The sequence below is a fragment of the Engystomops pustulosus genome, chromosome 4, assembly GCF_040894005.1.
Source record: "Engystomops pustulosus chromosome 4, aEngPut4.maternal, whole genome shotgun sequence".
Classification (NCBI taxonomy): Eukaryota; Metazoa; Chordata; class Amphibia; order Anura; family Leptodactylidae; genus Engystomops; species Engystomops pustulosus.
Genome location: NC_092414.1, coordinates 225,641,192 through 225,664,184, shown reverse-complemented (window position 1 = coordinate 225,664,184; position 22,993 = coordinate 225,641,192). Strand labels below are relative to the sequence as shown.

The 22,993-nt window shown below is 51.1% G+C and overlaps 1 protein-coding gene across 2 annotated transcripts in view; it reads right to left on the bottom strand.

Moving 5' to 3' along the window:
* Positions 1–22,993, bottom strand: part of EPHB4 (EPH receptor B4) — a 41,009-nt gene that overhangs the window by 6,452 nt on the left and 11,564 nt on the right. For both annotated transcript variants that reach the window (XM_072150063.1, XM_072150064.1), the window contains exons 2-3: positions 5,891–5,961; positions 1,989–2,664 (exon numbers count right to left, since the gene is read on the bottom strand). In XM_072150063.1, coding sequence (XP_072006164.1) covers positions 1,989–2,664; positions 5,891–5,961 — 747 coding nt within the window. The remainder of the gene's footprint in view (positions 1–1,988; positions 2,665–5,890; positions 5,962–22,993) is intronic.

Sequence of the window (22,993 nt, the reverse complement as noted above, 5' to 3'; positions counted from 1 at the left end):
CTCTGATACTGAGGAGGGGAAGGGTTAATGAGCGGTGGTCTCCGATACACAGGAGGGGAAGGGTTAATGAGCGGTGGTCTCTGATACACAGGAGGGAGAAGGGTTAATGAGCGGTGGTCTCTGATACACAGGAGGGAGAAGGGTTAATGAGCGGTGGTCTCTGATACTGAGGAGGGGAAGGGTTAATGAGCGGTGGTCTCCGATACTGAGGAGGGGAAGGGTTAATGAGCGGTGGTCTCCGATACACAGGAGGGGAAGGGTTAATGAGCGGTGGTCTCTGATACTGAGGAGGGGAAGGGTTAATGAGCGGTGGTCTCCGATACTGAGGAGGGGAAGGGTTAATGAGCGGTGGTCTCCGATACACAGGAGGGGAAGGGTTAATGAGCGGTGGTCTCTGATACACAGGAGGGAGAAGGGTTAATGAGCGGTGGTCTCTGATACACAGGAGGGGAAGGGTTAATGAGCGGTGGTCTCTGATACTGAGGAGGGAGAAGGGTTAATGGTCTCTGGTTGGGCCCCTCCCCCCTCCTCACATACCTGACATTCCAGGCCCCTTTTGTCTGACACTTCAGAGCCCATGACAGCAGCCGCCCCTCCCCTTATAGCTCGGTGCCCCTCCTCCTGTATTAGGCCTCTCCCCCTATAGCTCAGTGCCCGCTCATCATGTGGTGCCCCTCATGTATTAGGCCCCTCCCCCTATAGCTCAGTGCCCGCTCATCATGTGGTGCCCCTCATGTATTAGGCCTCTCCCCCTATAGCTCAGTGCCCGCTCATCATGTGGTGCCCCTCATGTATTAGGCCCCTCCCCCTATAGCTCAGTGCCCGCTCATCATGTGGTGCCCCTCATGTATTAGGCCCCTCCCCCTATAGCTCAGTGCCCGCTCATGTGGTGCCCCTCATGTATTAGGCCCCTCCCCCTATAGCTCAGTGCCCGCTCATCATGTGGTGCCCCTCATGTATTAGGCCCCTCCCCCTATAGCTCAGTGCCCGCTCATCATGTGGTGCCCCTCATGTATTAGGCCCCTCCCCCTATAGCTCAGTGCCCGCTCATCATGTGGTGCCCCTCATGTATTAGGCCCCTCCCCCTATAGCTCAGTGCCCGCTCATCATGTGGTGCCCCTCATGTATTAGGCCCCTCCCCCTATAGCTCAGTGCCCGCTCATCATGTGGTGCCCCTCATGTATTAGGCCCCTCCCCCTATAGCTCAGTGCCCGCTCATCATGTGGTGCCCCTCATGTATTAGGCCCCTCCCCTATAGCTCAGTGCCCGCTCATCATGTGGTGCCCCTCATGTATTAGGCCCCTCCCCCTATAGCTCAGTGCCCGCTCATCATGTGGTGCCCCTCATGTATTAGGCCCCTCCCCTATAGCTCGGTGCCCCTCCTCCTGTATTAGGCCCCTCCCCCTATAGCTCGGTGCCCCTCCTCCTGTATTAGGCCCCTCCCCTATAGCTCAGTGCCCCTCCTCCTGTATTAGGCCCCTCCCCTATAGCTCAGTGCCCGCTCATCATGTGGTGCCCCTCATGTATTAGGCCCCTCCCCTATAGCTCAGTTCCCCTCCTCCTGTATTAGGCCCCTCCCCCTATAGCTCGGTGCCCCTCCTCCTGTATTAGGCCCCTCCCCTATAGCTCGGTGCCCCTTCTCCTGTATTAGGCCCCTCCCCTATAGCTCGGTGCCCCTCCTCCTGTATTAGGCCCCTCCCCCTATAGCTCGGTGGCCCTTCTCCTGTATTAGGCCCCTCCCCCTATAGCTCGGTGCCCCTCCTCCTGTATTAGGCCCTCCCCCTATAGCTCGGTGCCCTCCTCCTGTATTAGGCCCCTCCCCTATAGCTCGGTGCCCCTCCTCCTGTGTTAGGCCCCTCCCCTATAGCTCGGTGCCCCTCCTCCTGTGTTAGGCCCCTCCCCTATAGCTCGGTGCCCCTCCTCCTGTGTTAGGCCCCTCCCCTATAGCTCGCCGCCCCTCCTGTATTAGGCCCCTCCCCCGCTCTTACCTGTGCACTTGGTGCGCCCGTCTGTCTCCTCCCTCCCGGCCAGGCACACGCAGTCTCCGGCGGCAGGTCTGGCCCACTCTCCGTCCTCCCGGCAGTACATGGTGGGGCGTTTGCCCTCGGCGCCGCTCACACAGCTGCCCTCCACCGACACCACCAGACCCGCGGGCACCGTCTCAGGGAAGCTGGCCAGCGAGGCCACCACCGCCGGGCAGCGCCTGTAGAAGACGCGCACCGCCAGCAGCGCCATGCACGCCCCCTGGTCCAGGAACGCCAGGTACAAGCCGCTCTCCCTCAGGGGGCCCAGGCGCAGCGTCTTGACATTGGAGCGCAAGGATCCCCCTCTGACCCGATCGCTGGGCCGCCCCAGGGTGTCTGCCGCCACCGTGTCCACTTTGATCCAGGGGTTCTCCATCCAGTTTGGGAAGTGGTCGGTGGCCACGTTGGAGTTGGCCGGGTAGTAGTACAGGTTGAAGGTTTCCTTACAGGAGCGGCCGGCGCTGGGGATGGAGGCGCACTCCATCATGGTGAAGGTGATCTCCACGTAGATGTGGTGCGCAAGACCACGGGGGATGTAGTTGGTGCGCAGCCAGTTATTCTGCTGCGGGAGGTTGGGATTACAGATCTCATAGGTGCGCACCGGGGTGTTCTCCTCGTCCAGACCCGAACTCTCGTCCCACTGAAAGAAAAGACCATGAGAGAAGAGGAGCCATGATAGGAGTAGTAGTAGTGGTGATGTGACCTGCGCTGAAGCCAGGGAGGGGGGGGGGGCTCAAGGGCCGCGGAGACGGGAGGGAGAGCCGAGCGGGCCGCGGAGACGGGAGGGAGAGCCGAGCGGGCCGCGGAGACGGGAGGGAGAGCCGAGCGGGCCGCGGAGACGGGAGGGAGAGCCGAGCGGGCCGCGGAGACGGGAGGGAGAGCCGAGCGGGCCGCGGAGACGGGAGGGAGAGCCGAGCGGGCCGCGGAGACGGGAGGGAGAGCCGAGCGGGCCGCGGAGACGGGAGGGAGAGCCGAGCGGGCCGCGGAGACGGGAGGGAGAGCCGAGCGGGCCGCGGAGACGGGAGGGAGAGCCGAGCGGGCCGCGGAGACGGGAGGGAGAGCCGAGCGGGCCGCGGAGACGGGAGGGAGAGCCGAGCGGGCCGCGGAGACGGGAGGGAGAGCCGAGCGGGCCGCGGAGACGGGAGGGAGAGCCGAGCGGGCCGCGGAGACGGGAGGGAGAGCCGAGCGGGCCGCGGAGACGGGAGGGAGAGCCGAGCGGGCCGCGGAGACGGGAGGGAGAGCCGAGCGGGCCGCGGAGACGGGAGGGAGAGCCGAGCGGGCCGCGGAGACGGGAGGGAGAGCCGAGCGGGCCGCGGAGACGGGAGGGAGAGCCGAGCGGGCCGCGGAGACGGGAGGGAGAGCCGAGCGGGCCGCGGAGACGGGAGGGAGAGCCGAGCGGGCCGCGGAGACGGGAGGGAGAGCCGAGCGGGCCGCGGAGACGGGAGGGAGAGCCGAGCGGGCCGCGGAGACGGGAGGGAGAGCCGAGCGGGCCGCGGAGACGGGAGGGAGAGCCGAGCGGGCCGCGGAGACGGGAGGGAGAGCCGAGCGGGCCGCGGAGACGGGAGGGAGAGCCGAGCGGGCCGCGGAGACGGGAGGGAGAGCCGAGCGGGCCGCGGAGACGGGAGGGAGAGCCGAGCGGGCCGCGGAGACGGGAGGGAGAGCCGAGCGGGCCGCGGAGACGGGAGGGAGAGCCGAGCGGGCCGCGGAGACGGGAGGGAGAGCCGAGCGGGCCGCGGAGACGGGAGGGAGAGCCGAGCGGGCCGCGGAGACGGGAGGGAGAGCCGAGCGGGCCGCGGAGACGGGAGGGAGAGCCGAGCGGGCCGCGGAGACGGGAGGGAGAGCCGAGCGGGCCGCGGAGACGGGAGGGAGAGCCGAGCGGGCCGCGGAGACGGGAGGGAGAGCCGAGCGGGCCGCGGAGACGGGAGGGAGAGCCGAGCGGGCCGCGGAGACGGGAGGGAGAGCCGAGCGGGCCGCGGAGACGGGAGGGAGAGCCGAGCGGGCCGCGGAGACGGGAGGGAGAGCCGAGCGGGCCGCGGAGACGGGAGGGAGAGCCGAGCGGGCCGCGGAGACGGGAGGGAGAGCCGAGCGGGCCGCGGAGACGGGAGGGAGAGCCGAGCGGGCCGCGGAGACGGGAGGGAGAGCCGAGCGGGCCGCGGAGACGGGAGGGAGAGCCGAGCGGGCCGCGGAGACGGGAGGGAGAGCCGAGCGGGCCGCGGAGACGGGAGGGAGAGCCGAGCGGGCCGCGGAGACGGGAGGGAGAGCCGAGCGGGCCGCGGAGACGGGAGGGAGAGCCGAGCGGGCCGCGGAGACGGGAGGGAGAGCCGAGCGGGCCGCGGAGACGGGAGGGAGAGCCGAGCGGGCCGCGGAGACGGGAGGGAGAGCCGAGCGGGCCGCGGAGACGGGAGGGAGAGCCGAGCGGGCCGCGGAGACGGGAGGGAGAGCCGAGCGGGCCGCGGAGACGGGAGGGAGAGCCGAGCGGGCCGCGGAGACGGGAGGGAGAGCCGAGCGGGCCGCGGAGACGGGAGGGAGAGCCGAGCGGGCCGCGGAGACGGGAGGAAGAGCCGAGCGGGCCGCGGAGACGGGAGGAAGAGCCGAGCGGGCCGCGGAGACGGGAGGAAGAGCCGAGCGGGCCGCGGAGACGGGAGGAAGAGCCGAGCGGGCCGCGGAGACGGGAGGAAGAGCCGAGCGGGCCGCGGAGACGGGAGGAAGAGACGAGAGGGCCGCGGAGACGGGAGGAAGAGACGAGAGGGCCGCGGAGACGGGAGGAAGAGACGAGAGGGCCGCGGAGACGGGAGGAAGAGACGAGAGGGCCGCGGAGACGGGAGGAAGAGACGAGAGGGCCGCGGAGACGGGAGGAAGAGCCGAGCGGGCCGCGGAGACGGGAGGAAGAGCCGAGCGGGCCGCGGAGACGGGAGGGAGAGCCGAGCGGGCCGCGGAGACGGGAGGGAGAGCCGAGCGGGCCGCGGAGACGGGAGGGAGAGCCGAGCGGGCCGCGGAGACGGGAGGGAGAGCCGAGCGGGCCGCGGAGACGGGAGGGAGAGCCGAGCGGGCCGCGGAGACGGGAGGGAAGAGCCGAGCGGGCCGCGGAGACGGGAGGAAGAGCCGAGCGGGCCGCGGAGACGGGAGGAAGAGCCGAGCGGGCCGCGGAGACGGGAGGAAGAGCCGAGCGGGCCGCGGAGACGGGAGGAAGAGCCGAGCGGGCCGCGGAGACGGGAGGAAGAGACGAGAGGGCCGCGGAGACGGGAGGAAGAGACGAGAGGGCCGCGGAGACGGGAGGAAGAGACGAGAGGGCCGCGGAGACGGGAGGAAGAGACTAGAGGGCCGCGGAGACGGGAGGAAGAGACGAGAGGGCCGCGGAGACGGGAGGAAGAGACGAGAGGGCCGCGGAGACGGGAGGAAGAGACGAGAGGGCCGCGGAGACGGGAGGAAGAGCCGAGCGGGCCGCGGAGACGGGAGGAAGAGCCGAGCGGGCCGCGGAGACGGGAGGAAGAGCCGAGCGGGCCGCGGAGACGGGAGGAAGAGCCGAGCGGGCCGCGGAGACGGGAGGAAGAGCCGAGCGGGCCGCGGAGACGGGAGGAAGAGCCGAGAGGAAGAGACGAGCGGGCCGCGGAGACGGGAGGAAGAGACGAGAGGGCCGTGGAGAGACGAGCGGGCCGTGGAGACGAGCGGGGCGCGGAGACGGAGGAAGAGCCGAGCGGGCCGTGGAGACGGGAGGGGAGCCGAGCGGGCCGTGGAGACGGGAGGAGAGACGAGCGGGCCGTGGAGACGGGAGGGGAGCAGGCGGTGGCTACGGGAGGAGATTACTGTATATACTGATGGGTGGGGGAGGGTGAAGGAGGCGGGGCTAACAGCATGATTGGCATTACCTGGCTGCTGGATCGGGGGTAGGTGGTCCAGCCGAGGTCAGAGGTCTCCAGCTTTGTGTTCATGAGTGTAACTGGAATAAGACAGAAGATATCAGTACACCTACCTCTAACCGGTACTTACTGTACACAGGTCACCCCCAACCAGAACCCCAGACCGGCCCATTACATAGTGGCTGGTACAGGTGCGGTGTAGTATAGAGGTAGCAGTGTGTAGATGGTACAGGTGTGGTGTAGTATAGAGGTAGCAGTGTATAGATGGTACAGGTGTGGTGTAGTATACAGGTAGCAGTGTATAGATGGTACAGGTGTGGTGTAGTATAGAGGTAGCAGTGTGTAGATGGTACAGGTGTGGTGTAGTATACAGGTAGCAGTGTATAGATGGTACAGGTGTGGTGTATTATAGAGGTAGCAGTGTGTAGATGGTACAGGTGTGGTGTATTATAGAGGTAGCAGTGTGTAGATGGTACAGGTGTGGTGTAGTATAGAGGTAGCAGTGTATAGATGGTACAGGTGTGGTGTAGTATAGAGGTAGCAGTGTATAGATGGTTCAGGTGTGGTGTAGTATAGAGGTAGCAGTGTGTAGATGGTACAGGTGTGGTGTAGTATAGAGGTAGCAGTGTATAGATGGTACAGGTGTGGTGTAGTATACAGGTAGCAATGTATAGATGGTACAGGTGTGGTGTAGTATAGAGGTAGCAATGTATAGATGGTACAGGTGTGGTGTAGTATAGAGGTAGCAATGTATAGATGGTACAGGTGCGGTGTAGTATAGAGGTAGCAGTGTGTAGATGGTACAGGTGTGGTGTAGTATAGAGGTAGCAGTGTATAGATGGTACAGGTGTGGTGTAGTATAGAGGTAGTAGTGTATAGATGGTACAGGTGTGGTGTAGTATAGAGGTAGCAGTGTATAGATGGATCAGGTGTGGTGTATTATAGAGGTAGCAGTGTATAGATGGTACAGGTGTGGTGTAGTATAGAGGTAGCAGTGTGTATATGGTACAGGTGTGGTGTAGTATAGAGGTAGCAGTGTGTAGATGGTACAGGTGTGGTGTAGTATAGAGGTAGCAGTGTGTAGATGGTACAGGTGCGGTGTAGTATAGAGGTAGCAGTGTGTAGAGGGTACAGGTGCGGTGTAGTATAGAGGTAGCAGTGTATAGATGGTTCAGGTGCGGTGTAGTATAGAGGTAGCAGTGTGTAGATGGTACAGGTGCGGTGTAGTATAGAGGTAGAAGTGTGTAGATGGTACAGGTGTGGTGTAGTATAGAGGTAGCAGTGTATAGATGGTACAGGTGAGGTGTAGTATAGAGGTAGCAGTGTATAGATGGTACAGGTGCGGTGTAGTATAGAGGTAGCAGTGTGTAGATGGTACAGGTGCGGTGTAGTATAGAGGTAGCAGTGTATAGATGGTACAGGTGTGGTGTAGTATAGAGGTAGGTACAGGTGGCAGATACACGTGCGGTGTAGTATAGAGGTAGGTACAGGTGGCAGATACACGTGCAGTGTAGTATAGAGGTAGGTACATGTGGCAGGTACACGTGCGGTGTAGTATAGAGGTAGGTACAGGTGGCAGATACACGTGCGGTGTAGTATAGAGGTAGGTACAGGTGGCAGATACACGTGCGGTGTAGTATAGAGGTAGGTACAGGTGGCAGATACACGTGCGGTGTAGTATAGAGGTAGGTACAGGTGGCAGATACACGTGCAGTGTAGTATAGAGGTAGGTACAGGTGGCAGATACACGTGCGGTGTAGTATAGAGGTAGGTACAGGTGGCAGGTACACGTGCGGTGTAGTATAGAGGTAGGTACAGGTGGCAGGTACACGTGTGGTGTAGTATAGAGGTAGCAGTGTATAGATGGTACAGGTGTGGTGTATTATAGAGGTAGCAGTGTGTAGATGGTACAGGTGTGGTGTAGTATAGAGGTAGCAATGTATAGATGGTACAGGTGCGGTGTAGTATAGAGGTAGCAGTGTGTAGATGGTACAGGTGCGGTGTAGTATAGAGGTAGCAGTGTGTAGATGGTACAAGTGTGGTGTAGTATAGAGGTAGCAGTGTATAGATGGTACAGGTGTGGTGTAGTATAGAGGTAGCAGTGTATAGATGGTACAGGTGTGGTGTAGTATAGAGGTAGCAGTGTGTAGATGGTACAGGTGTGGTGTAGTATAGAGGTAGCAGTGTGTAGATGGTACAGGTGTGGTGTAGTATAGAGGTAGCAGTGTATAGATGGTACAGGTGTGGTGTATTATAGAGGTAGCAGTGTGTAGATGGTACAGGTGTGGTGTAGTATAGAGGTAGCAGTGTATAGATGGTACAGGTGTGGTGTAGTATACAGGTAGCAGTGTATAGATGGTACAGGTGTGGTGTATTATACAGGTAGCAGTGTATAGATGGTACAGGTCGGTGTAGTATAGAGGTAGCAGTGTATAGATGGTACAGGTGTGGTGTATTATACAGGTAGCAGTGTGTAGATGGTACAGGTGTGGTGTAGTATAGAGGTAGCAGTGTATAGATGGTACAGGTGTGGTGTAGTATAGAGGTAGCAGTGTATAGATGGTACAGGTGTGGTGTAGTATAGAGGTAGCAGTGTATAGATGGTACAGGTGTGGTGTAGTATAGAGGTAGCAGTGTATAGATGGTACAGGTGTGGTGTAGTATAGAGGTAGGTACAGGTGGCAGGTACACGTGTGGTGTATTATAGAGGTAGCAGTGTATAGATGGTACAGGTGTGGTGTAGTATAGAGGTAGCAGTGTATAGATGGTACAGGTGTGGTGTAGTATAGAGGTAGCAGTGTATAGATGGTACAGGTGTGGTGTAGTATAGAGGTAGCAATGTATAGATGGTACAGGTGCGGTGTAGTATAGAGGTAGCAATGTATAGATGGTACAGGTGCGGTGTAGTATAGAGGTAGCAGTGTATAGATGGTACAGGTGCGGTGTAGTATAGAGGTAGCAGTGTATAGATGGTACAGGTGTGGTGTAGTACACAGGTAGCAGTGTATAGATGGTACAGGTGTGGTGTATTATACAGATAGCAGTGTATAGATGGTACAGGTGCGGTGTAGTATAGAGGTAGCAGTGTGTAGATGGTACAAGTGTGGTGTAGTATAGAGGTAGGTACAGGTGGCAGATACAAGTGTGGTGTAGTATAGAGGTAGGTACAGGTGGCAGGTACACGTGCGGTGTAGTATAGAGGTAGGTACAGGTGGCAGATACACGTGCGGTGTAGTATAGAGGTAGGTACAGGTGGCAGGTACACGTGCGGTGTAGTATAGAGGTAGGTACAGGTGGCAGGTACACGTGCGGTGTAGTATAGAGGTAGGTACAGGTGGCAGGTACACGTGCGGTGTAGTATAGAGGTAGGTATATGTGGCAGGTACACGTGCGGTGTAGTATAGAGGTAGGTACAGGTGGCAGATACACGTGCGGTGTAGTATAGAGGTAGGTACAGGTGGCAGGTACACGTGCGGTGTAGTATAGAGGTAGGTACAGGTGGCAGGTACACGTGCGGTGTAGTATAGAGGTAGGTACAGGTGGCAGATACACGTGCGGTGTAGTATAGAGGTAGGTACAGGTGGCAGGTACACGTGCGGTGTAGTATAGAGGTAGGTACAGGTGGCAGATACACGTGCGGTGTAGTATAGAGGTAGGTACAGGTGGCAGGTACACGTGCGGTGTAGTATAGAGGTAGGTACAGGTGGCAGGTACACGTGCGGCGTAGTATAGAGGTAGGTACAGGTGGCAGGTACACGTGCGGTGTAGTATAGAGGTAGGTACAGGTGGCAGGTACACGTGCGGTGTAGTATAGAGGTAGGTACAGGTGGCAGGTACACGTGCGGCGTAGTATAGAGGTAGGTACAGGTGGCAGGTACACGTGCGGTGTAGTATAGAGGTAGGTACAGGTGGCAGGTACACGTGCGGTGTAGTATAGAGGTAGGTACAGGTGGCAGGTACACGTGCGGTGTAGTATAGAGGTAGGTACAGGTGGCAGATACACGTGCGGTGTAGTATAGAGGTAGGTACAGGTGGCAGGTACACGTGCGGTGTAGTATAGAGGTAGGTACAGGTGGCAGGTACACGTGCGGCGTAGTATAGAGGTAGGTACAGGTGGCAGGTACACGTGCGGCGTAGTATAGAGGTAGGTACAGGTGGCAGGTACACGTGCGGTGTAGTATAGAGGTAGGTACAGGTGGCAGGTACACGTGCGGTGTAGTATAGAGGTAGGTACAGGTGGCAGATACACGTGCGGTGTAGTATAGAGGTAGGTATATGTGGCAGGTACACGTGCGGTGTAGTATAGAGGTAGGTACAGGTGGCAGCTGCCCGCTGTATACACAGTGATAAGTAGTGGAAATCGTAGATACGGCCGGGGGGGGGGGGGGGGGGTAAATATTGACTCTTCTACACCAGCGAGTCTAGGACAGGACAAGGGCAGTCCTGGAGAGGAGGGGGTTAACAGCGCCGGCGCTGCCCATTCCCCGCTCGGGTTTCAGGTGTTCACCAGGTGACGGCACAGTCCACCGATCCCGAGGGGCAACTGCCTGCACACAGGCAGCTACATACAGGGCCCCTCCGTATACCACCACATACCATGCACATATATACTGCCCCACACTGTTCTATCTAGCATCATAAAGCCACACGTGGTCATATGTACCTCTATATAGCCACACGTGGTCATATCTACCCCTATATAGCCACACGTGGTCATATCTACCCCTATATAGCCACACGTGGTCATATCTACCCCTATATAGCCACACGTGGTCATATCTACCCCTATATAGCCACACATGATCATATCTACCCCTATATAGCCACACCTGGTCATATCTACCCCTATATAGCCACACCTGGTCATATCTACCCCTATATAGCCACACATGGTCCTATATAGCCACACATGGTCCTATATAGCCACACATGGTCCTATATAGCCACACATGGTCATATCTACCCCTATATAGCCACACATGGTCATATCTACCCCTATATAGCCACACATGGTCATATCTACCCCTATATAGCCACACATGGTCATATCTACCCCTATATAGCCACACATGGTCCTATATAGCCACACATGGTCATATCTACCCCTATATTGCCACACATGATCATATATAGCCACACATGGTCCTATATAGCCACACATGATCATATCTACCCCTATATAGCCACACATGATCATATATACCCCTATATAGCCACACATGGTCCTATCTACCCCTATATAGCCACACATGGTCCTATCTACCCCTATATAGCCACACATGGTCATATCTACCCCTATATAGCCACACATGGTCCTATCTACCCCTATATAGCCACACATGGTCATATCTACCCCTATATAGCCACACATGGTCATATCTACCCCTATATAGCCACACATGGTCATATCTACCCCTATATAGCCACACATGGTCATATCTACCCCTATATAGCCACACATGGTCATATCTACCCCTATATAGCCACACATGGTCATATCTACCCCTATATAGCCACACATGGTCATATCTACCCCTATATAGCCACACATGGTCATATCTACCCCTATATAGCCACACATGGTCATATCTACCCCTATATAGCCACACATGGTCATATCTACCCCTATATAGCCACACATGGTCATATCTACCCCTATATAGCCACACATGGTCATATCTACCCCTATATAGCCACACATGGTCATATCTACCCCTATATAGCCACACATGGTCATATCTACCCCTATATAGCCACACATGGTCATATCTACCCCTATATAGCCACACATGGTCATATCTACCCCTATATTGCCACACATGATCATATCTACCCCTATATTGCCACACATGATCATATCTACCCCTATATTGCCACACATGGTCATATCTACCCCTATATTGCCACACATGGTCATATCTACCCCTATATAGCCACACATGGTCATATCTACCCCTATATAGCCACATGGTCATATCTACCCCTATATAGCCACACATGGTCATATCTACCCCTATATAGCCACACGTGGTCATATCTACCCCTATATAGCCACACATGGTCATATCTACCCCTATATAGCCACACATGGTCATATCTACCCCTATATAGCCACACATGGTCATATCTACCCCTATATAGCCACACGTGGTCATATCTACCCCTATATAGCCACACGTGGTCATATCTACCCCTATATAGCCACACCTGGTCATATCTACCCCTATATAGCCACACATGATCATATCTACCCCTATATAGCCACACATGATCATATCTACCCCTATATAGCCACACATGATCATATCTACCCCTATATAGCCACACATGGCCATATCTACCCCTATATAGCCACACATGGTCATATCTACCCCTATATAGCCACACATGGTCATATCTACCCCTATATAGCCACACATGGTCATATCTACCCCTATATAGCCACACATGATCATATCTACCCCTATATAGCCACACATGGTCATATCTACCCCTATATAGCCACACATGGCCATATCTACCCCTATATAGCCACACATGGCCATATCTACCCCTATATAGCCACACATGGTCATATATACCCCTATATAGCCACACATGGTCATATCTACCCCTATATAGCCACACATGGTCATATCTACCCCTATATAGCCACACATGGTCATATCTACCCCTATATTGCCACACATGATCATATCTACCCCTATATTGCCACACATGGTCATATCTACCCCTATATAGCCACACATGGTCATATCTACCCCTATATAGCCACACATGGTCATATCTACCCCTATATAGCCACACATGGTCATATCTACCCCTATATAGCCACACATGGTCATATCTACCCCTATATAGCCACACATGGTCCTATATAGCCACACATGGTCATATCTACCCCTATATAGCCACACATGGTCATATCTACCCCTATATAGCCACACATGGTCATATCTACCCCTATATAGCCACACATGATCATATCTACCCCTATATAGCCACACATGATCATATCTACCCCTATATAGCCACACATGGTCATATCTACCCCTATATAGCCACACATGGTCCTATATAGCCACACATGGTCATATCTACCCCTATATAGCCACACATGGTCATATCTACCCCTATATAGCCACACATGGTCATATCTACCCCTATATAGCCACACATGATCATATCTACCCCTATATAGCCACACATGATCATATCTACCCCTATATAGCCACACATGGTCATATCTACCCCTATATAGCCACACATGGTCATATCTACCCCTATATAGCCACACATGGTCATATCTACCCCTATATAGCCACACATGGTCATATCTACCCCTATATAGCCACACATGGTCCTATATAGCCACACATGGTCATATCTACCCCTATATAGCCACACATGATCATATCTACCCCTATATAGCCACACATGATCATATCTACCCCTATATAGCCACACATGGTCATATCTACCCCTATATAGCCACACATGGTCATATCTACCCCTATATAGCCACACATGGTCATATCTACCCCTATATAGCCACACATGGTCATATCTACCCCTATATAGCCACACATGGTCATATCTACCCCTATATAGCCACACATGGTCATATCTACCCCTATATAGCCACACATGATCATATCTACCCCTATATAGCCACACATGGTCATATCTACCCCTATATAGCCACACATGGTCATATCTACCCCTATATAGCCACACATGGTCATATCTACCCCTATATAGCCACACATGGTCATATCTACCCCTATATAGCCACAAATGGTCATATCTACCCCTATATAGCCACACATGGTCCTATATAGCCACACATGGTCATATCTACCCCTATATAGCCACACATGGTCATATCTACCCCTATATAGCCACACATGGTCATATCTACCCCTATATAGCCACACATGGTCCTATATAGCCACACATGGTCATATCTACCCCTATATAGCCACACATGGTCATATCTACCCCTATATAGCCACACATGATCATATCTACCCCTATATAGCCACACATGATCATATCTACCCCTATATAGCCACACATGGTCATATCTACCCCTATATAGCCACACATGGTCCTATATAGCCACACATGGTCATATCTACCCCTATATAGCCACACATGGTCATATCTACCCCTATATAGCCACACATGATCATATCTACCCCTATATAGCCACACATGATCATATCTACCCCTATATAGCCACACATGATCATATCTACCCCTATATAGCCACACATGGTCCTATCTACCCCTATATAGCCACACATGGTCCTATCTACCCCTATATAGCCACACATGGTCCTATATAGCCACACATGGTCATATCTACCCCTATATAGCCACACATGATCATATCTACCCCTATATAGCCACACATGGTCCTATATAGCCACATGGTCATATATACCCCTATATAGCCACACATGGCCATATCTACCCCTATATATCCACACATGGTCATATCTACCCCTATATAGCCACACATGGTCATATCTACCCCTATATAGCCACACATGGTCATATCTACCCCTATATAGCCACACATGATCATATCTACCCCTATATAGCCACACATGGTCATATCTACCCCTATATAGCCACACATGGTCATATCTACCCCTATATAGCCACACATGATCATATCTACCCCTATATAGCCACACATGGTCCTATATAGCCACATGGTCATATATACCCCTATATAGCCACACATGGCCATATCTACCCCTATATAGCCACACATGGTCATATCTACCCCTATATAGCCACACATGGTCATATCTACCCCTATATAGCCACACATGGTCATATCTACCCCTATATAGCCACACATGATCATATATACCCCTATATAGCCACACATGGTCATATCTACCCCTATATAGCCACACATGGACATATATACCCCTATATAGCCACACATGGTCATATCTACCCCTATATAGCCACACATGGTCATATCTACCCCTATATAGCCACACATGGTCATATCTACCCCTATATAGCCACACATGGTCATATCTACCCCTATATAGCCACACATGGTCATATCTACCCCTATATAGCCACACATGGTCATATCTACCCCTATATAGCCACACATGGTCATATCTACCCCTATATAGCCACACATGGTCATATCTACCCCTATATAGCCACACATGGTCATATCTACCCCTATATAGCCACACATGGTCATATCTACCCCTATATAGCCACACATGATCATATCTACCCCTATATAGCCACACATGGTCATATCTACCCCTATATAGCCACACATGATCATATCTACCCCTATATAGCCACACATGGTCCTATATAGCCACATGGTCATATATACCCCTATATAGCCACACATGGCCATATCTACCCCTATATATCCACACATGGTCATATCTACCCCTATATAGCCACACATGGTCATATCTACCCCTATATAGCCACACATGGTCATATCTACCCCTATATAGCCACACATGGTCATATCTACCCCTATATAGCCACACATGGTCATATCTACCCCTATATAGCCACACATGATCATATCTACCCCTATATAGCCACACATGATCATATCTACCCCTATATAGCCACACATGGCCATATCTACCCCTATATAGCCACACATGGCCATATCTACCCCTATATAGCCACACATGGCCATATATACCCCTATATAGCCACACATGGCCATATATACCCCTATATAGCCACATGTACATAGATGATGGAGGCCGCCATACATTCTATATCCTGTAGTAGGAGACGTGTTGGGAGCTTCTGCCCCGGGTGCTGCTGGTGCTGGGGTAGTTGGGTGCAGGGGGCAGCAGACGCTCTGGGAGTGGCAGGAGAATACGCAGGGAGGGGTAATTACAGCCTTGGTGAGAGCGATGCCCCGGGGCACATGACGAGGGCAGACACGTTCACTGCACCGGATCCTCATGGCGCGCAGTCATACATGCGTCACCCGCCGCTCACGGGCGATGACACCCGTCTGACATACATTAACCCCCGGCAGCCTGGGGCACACGTCTCATACACAGGAGCAGACGCCCCCTGCAGCTACCACCCGGTACCAGCACCCGTCACCTGCACAGTCACAGCACACAGGGGTCTACGTCCAGGTGTATATATATACACAGCGTCACCCGGGTGTCTATATCCAGGTGTGTGTATATATATATATATATATATATATATATATATATATATATATATATATATACACACACAGCGTCACCCGGGTGTCTATATCCAGGTGTATATATATATATCAGCGTCCGCCATGCACTCAGCCGGGGGTCCGCCATGCACTCAGCCGGGGGTCCGCCATGCACTCAGCCGGGGGTCCGCCATGCACTCAGCCGGGGGTCCGCCATGCACTCAGCCGGGGGTCCGCCATGCACTCAGCCGGGGGTCCGCCATGCACTCAGCCGGGGGTCCGCCATGCACTCAGCCGGGGGTCCGTCCTCTGTGTTTCGGATGGGGCAGGGGTTGGGAAGTTCCTGGTGACGATTCCCGGGAAGTTCTCTTTGAATGAGGCTTTGTTTTTGCAGGGAGGGAGGAAGCGCAGGTCAGGCCCAGGACAAGCTCCATTGTTAGGAGAACGTCCCCCGGGCGCGAAGCAGGAACAATGACCACAGGACTACAACTCCCAGCATGGTCACATGACCAGAGCGCGGCTCCAGGGTGTTATCCTGATGTAACGGCTCAGGCGAGAAGGAGACGCACAGAAGACTTACCCCCTGCTGGGAGACCCCTACCTGAGGACCCCAAAACTAAGACACAGCCCCACATTTATTACTGCGACTCAACTGAATTATGTCATACGCTGCGTAGTAACAATGCAGCACAGGGGGCGCCCGATCATGGAGGACCCAGGGCCAGTACAAAGCGCACAGTACAGACTGCACAGGAGGGAGGACGCTGCACATAGTACAGACTGCACAGGAGGGAGGACGCTGCACATAGTACAGACTGCACAGGAGGGGGGACGCTGCACATAGTACAGACTGCACAGGAGGGGGGACGCTGCACATAGTACAGACTGCACAGGAGGGAGGACGCTGCACATAGTACAGACTGCACAGGAGGAGGGAGGACGCCGCACATAGTACAGACTGCACAGGAGGGAGGACACCGCACATAGTACAGGCTGCACAGGAGGGAGGACACCGCACATAGTACAGACTGCACAGGAGGGAGGACACCGCACATAGTACAGACTGCACAGGAGGGAGGACACCGCACATAGTACAGACTGCACAGGAGGGAGGACACCGCACATAGTACAGACTGCACAGGAGAGAGGACACCGTACATAGTACAGACTGCACAGGAGGGAGGAGACTGCACATAGTACAGACTGCACAGGAGGGAGGACGCTGCACATAGTACAGACTGCACAGGAGGGAGGACACTGCACATAGTACAGACTGCACAGGAGGAGGGAGGACGCTGCACATAGTACAGACTGCACAGGAGGAGGGAGGACGCTGCACATAGTACAGACTGCACAGGAGGGAGGACACTGCACATAGTACAGGCTGCACAGGAGGGAGGACACTGCACATAGTACAGACTGCACAGGAGGGAGGACACTGCACATAGTACAGACTGCACAGGAGGGAGGACACCGCACATAGTACAGACTGCACAGGAGGGAGGACACCGCACATAGTACAGACTGCACAGGAGAGAGGACACCGTACATAGTACAGACTGCACAGGAGGGAGGACACCGCACATAGTACAGACTGCACAGGAGGGAGGACACCGCACATAGTACAGACTGCACAGGAGAGAGGACACCGTACATAGTACAGACTGCACAGGAGGGAGGACACCGCACATAGTACAGACTGCACAGGAGAGAGGACACCGTACATAGTACAGACTGCACAGGAGGGAGGACACCGCACATAGTACAGACTGCACAGGAGAGAGGACACCGTACATAGCACAGACTGCACAGGAGGGGGGACACCGCACATAGTACAGACTGCACAGGAGGGAGGACACTGCACATAGTACAGACTGCACAGGAGGGAGGACACTGCACATAGCACAGACTGCACAGCAGGGAGGAGACTGCACATAGTACAGACTGCACAGGAGGAGGACACTGCACATAGTACAGACTGCACAGGAGGGAGGACACTGCACATAGTACAGACTGCACAGGAGGGAGGACACTGCACATTATACATACTGCACAGGAGGGAGGACACTGCACATTATACATACTGCACAGGAGGAAGGACACTGCACACTATACATACTGCACAGGAGGAAGGACACTGCACATTATACATACTGCACAGGAGGAAGGACACTGCACATTATACATACTGCACAGGAGGAAGGACACTGCACATTATACATACTGCACAGGAGGAAGGACACTGCACATAGTACAGACTGCACAGGAGGGAGGAGACTGCACATAGTACAGACTGCACAGGAGGGAGGAGACTGCACATTATACATACTGCACAGGAGGGAGGACACTGCACATAGTACAGACTGCACAGGAGGGAGGACACTGCACATAGTACAGACTGCACAGGAGGGAGGACACTGCACATAGTACAGACTGCACAGGAGGAGGGAGGACACTGCACATAGTACAGACTGCACAGGAGGAGGGAGGACACTGCACATAGTACAGACTGCACAGGAGGAGGGAGGACACTGGACATAGTACAGACTGCACAGGAGGGAGGACACTGCACATAGCACAGACTGCACAGGAGGGGGGACACTGCACATAGCACAGACTGCACAGCAGGGAGGAGACTGCACATAGTACAGACTGCACAGGAGGAGGACACTGCACATAGTACAGACTGCACAGGAGGAGGACACTGCACATAGTACAGACTGCACAGGAGGGAGGACACTGCACATAGCACAGACTGCACAGCAGGGAGGACACTGCACATAGTACAGACTGCACAGGAGGAGGACACTGCACATAGTACAGACTGCACAGGAGGGAGGACACTGCACATAGTACAGACTGCACAGGAGGAGGACACTGCACACAGTACAGACTGCACAGGATCGAGGACAGTGCACATAGTACAGACTGCACAGGAGGGGGACACTGCACATAGTACAGACTGCACAGGAGGGAGGACACTGCACATAGTACAGACTGCACAGGAGGGAGGAGACTGCACATAGTACAGACTGCACAGGAGGGAGGAGACTGCACATAGTACAGACTGCACAGGAGGGAGGAGACTGCACATAGTACAGACTGCACAGGAGGAGGAGACTGCACATAGTACAGACTGCACAGGAGGGAGGATGCTGCACATAGTACAGACTGCACAGGAGGGAGGACACTGCACATAGTACAGACTGCACAGGAGGGAGGAGACTGCACATAGGACACACCCCCTGCACCCTTCACTACTACTGATAAATCTGGGCAAGTGACTGCAACAACATCCACCTCCCCCACACCTGAGCTCCGGGGAATCTCACTATAAGCCCCCGGAGATCCTGAACATCTGGAGGAGGAGACCAGATATGACATTATACAATATAATACACTCACATTTATTACATAATCCTATTCTGTATCCTAAAATAATCCTATACTGTACTGGAATATAATAATATATTGTCACCATATATAATCCTATACTGTACTGATATATAATCCTATAGTGTACTGATATAAAATCCTATACTGTACTGATAAAATACTATACTGTACTGGAATATAATCCTATACTGTACTGATATAAAATCCTATACTGTACTGGGATATAATCCTATACTATCACCATATATAATCCTATACTGTCACCATATATAATCCTATACTGTCACCATATATAATCCTATACTGTACTGATATATAATACTATACTGTCACCATATATAATCCTATACTGTACTGATATAAAATCCTATACTGTACTGGAATATAATCCTATACTATCACCATATATAATCCTATACTGTACTGATATATAATCCAATACTGTCACCATATATAATCCGATACTGTACTGATATATAATCCCATACTGTCACCATATATAACCCAATACTGTCACCATATATAATCCCATACTGTCACCATATATAACCCAATACTGTCACCATATATAATCCTATACTGTCACCATATATAATCCTATACTGTCACCATATATAATCCTTTACTGTACTGATATATAATCCTATACTATCACCATATATAATCCGATACTGTACTGATATATAATCCCATACTGTCACCATATATAATCCTATACTGTACTGATATATAATCCCATACTGTTACCATATATAATCCTATACTCTACTGGAGTATAATCCCATACTGTCACCATATATAATCCTATACTGTCACCATATATAATCCTATACTGTCACCATATATAATCCTATACTGTACTGGAGTATAATCCAATACTGTCACCATATATAATCCTATACTGTACTGGAGTATAATCCAATACTGTCACCATATATAATCCTATACTGTCACCATATATAATCCTATACTGTCACCATATATAATCCTATACTGTACTGGAGTATAATCCTATACTGTCACCATATATAATCCTATACTGTACTGGAGTATAATCCAATACCGTCACCATATATAATCCTATACTGTACTGGAGTATAATCCAATACTGTCACCATATATAATCCTATACTGTACTGGAGTATAATCCTATACTGTCACCATATATAATCCTATACTGTACTGGAGTATAATCCAATACTGTCACCATATATAATCCTATACTGTACTGGAGTATAATCCAATACTGTCACCATATATAATCCTATACTGTCACCATATATAATCCTATACTGTACTGGAGTATAATCCTATACTGTCACCATATATAATCCTATACTGTACTGGAGTATAATCCAATACTGTCACCATATATAATCCTATACTGTCACCATATATAATCCTTTACTGTACTGGAGTATAATCCAATACTGTCACCATATATAATCCTTTACTGTACTGATATATAATCCTATACTGTACTGATATATAATCCTATACTGTACTGATATATAATCCTATACTGTACTGATATATAATCCTATACTGTCACCATATATAATCCTATACTGTCACCATATATAATCCTATACTCTACTGGAGTATAATCCAATACTGTCACCATATATAATCCTATACTGTCACCATATATAATCCTATACTGTCACCATATATAATCCTATACTATCACCATATATAATCCTATACTGTACTGATATATAATCCCATACTGTCACCATATATAATCCTATACTCTACTGGAGTATAATCCCATACTGTCACCATATATAATCCTATACTGTCACCATATATAATCCTATACTGTACTGGAGTATAATCCAATACTGTCACCATATATAATCCTATACTGTCACCATATATAATCCTATACTGTACTGGAGTATAATCCTATACTGTCACCATATATAATCCTATACTGTACTGGAGTATAATCCTATACTGTCACCATATATAATCCTATACTGTACTGGAGTATAATCCAATACTGTCACCATATATAATCCTATACTGTCACCATATATAATCCTATACTGTCACCATATATAATCCTTTACTGTACTGGAGTATAATCCAATACTGTCACCATATATAATCCTATACTGTCACCATATATAATCCTATACTGTCACCATATATAATCCTTTACTGTACTGATATATAATCCCATACTGTCACCATATATAATCCTATACTGTCACCATATATAATCCTATACTGTACTGATATATAATCCCATACTGTCACCATATATAATCCTATACTCTACTGGAGTATAATCCCATACTGTCACCATATATAATCCTATACTGTCACCATATATAATCCTATACTGTACTGGAGTATAATCCAATACTGTCACCATATATAATCCTATACTGTACTGGAGTATAATCCTATACTGTCACCATATATAATCCTATACTGTACTGGAGTATAATCCAATACTGTCACCATATATAATCCTATACTGTACTGGAGTATAATCCTATACTGTCACCATATATAATCCTATACTGTACTGGAGTATAATCCTATACTGTCACCATATATAATCCTATACTGTACTGGAGTATAATCCAATACTGTCACCATATATAATCCTATACTGTACTGGAGTATAATCCTATACTGTCACCATATATAATCCTATACTGTACTGGAGTATAATCCTATACTGTCACCATATATAATCCTATACTGTACTGGAGTATAATCCAATACTGTCACCATATATAATCCTATACTGTCACCATATATAATCCTATACTGTACTGGAGTATAATCCAATACTGTCACCATATATAATCCTATACTGTACTGGAGTATAATCCAATACTGTCACCATATATAATCCTATACTGTCACCATATATAATCCTATACTGTACTGGAGTATAATCCTATACTGTCACCATATATAATCCTATACTGTACTGATATATAATCCTATACTGTACTGATATAAAATCCTATACTGTCACCATATATAATCCAATACTGTCACCATATATAATCCGATACTGTACTGATATATAATCCCATACTGTCACCATATATAATCCCATACTGTACTGATATATAATCCTATACTGTACTGATATATAATCCTATACTGTACTGATATATAATCCTATACTGTACTGATATATAATCCTATACTGTCACCATATATAATCCTATACTGTCACCATATATAATCCTATACTGTCACCATATATAATCCTATACTGTCACCATATATAATCCTATACTCTACTGGAGTATAATCCAATACTGTCACCATATATAATCCTATACTGTCACCATATATAATCCTATACTGTACTGATATATAATCCTATACTGTACTGATATATAATCCTATACTGTACTGATATAAAATCCTATACTGTCACCATATATAATCCTATACTGTCACCATATATAATCCTATACTCTACTGGAGTATAATCCAATACTGTCACCATATATAATCCGATACTGTACTGA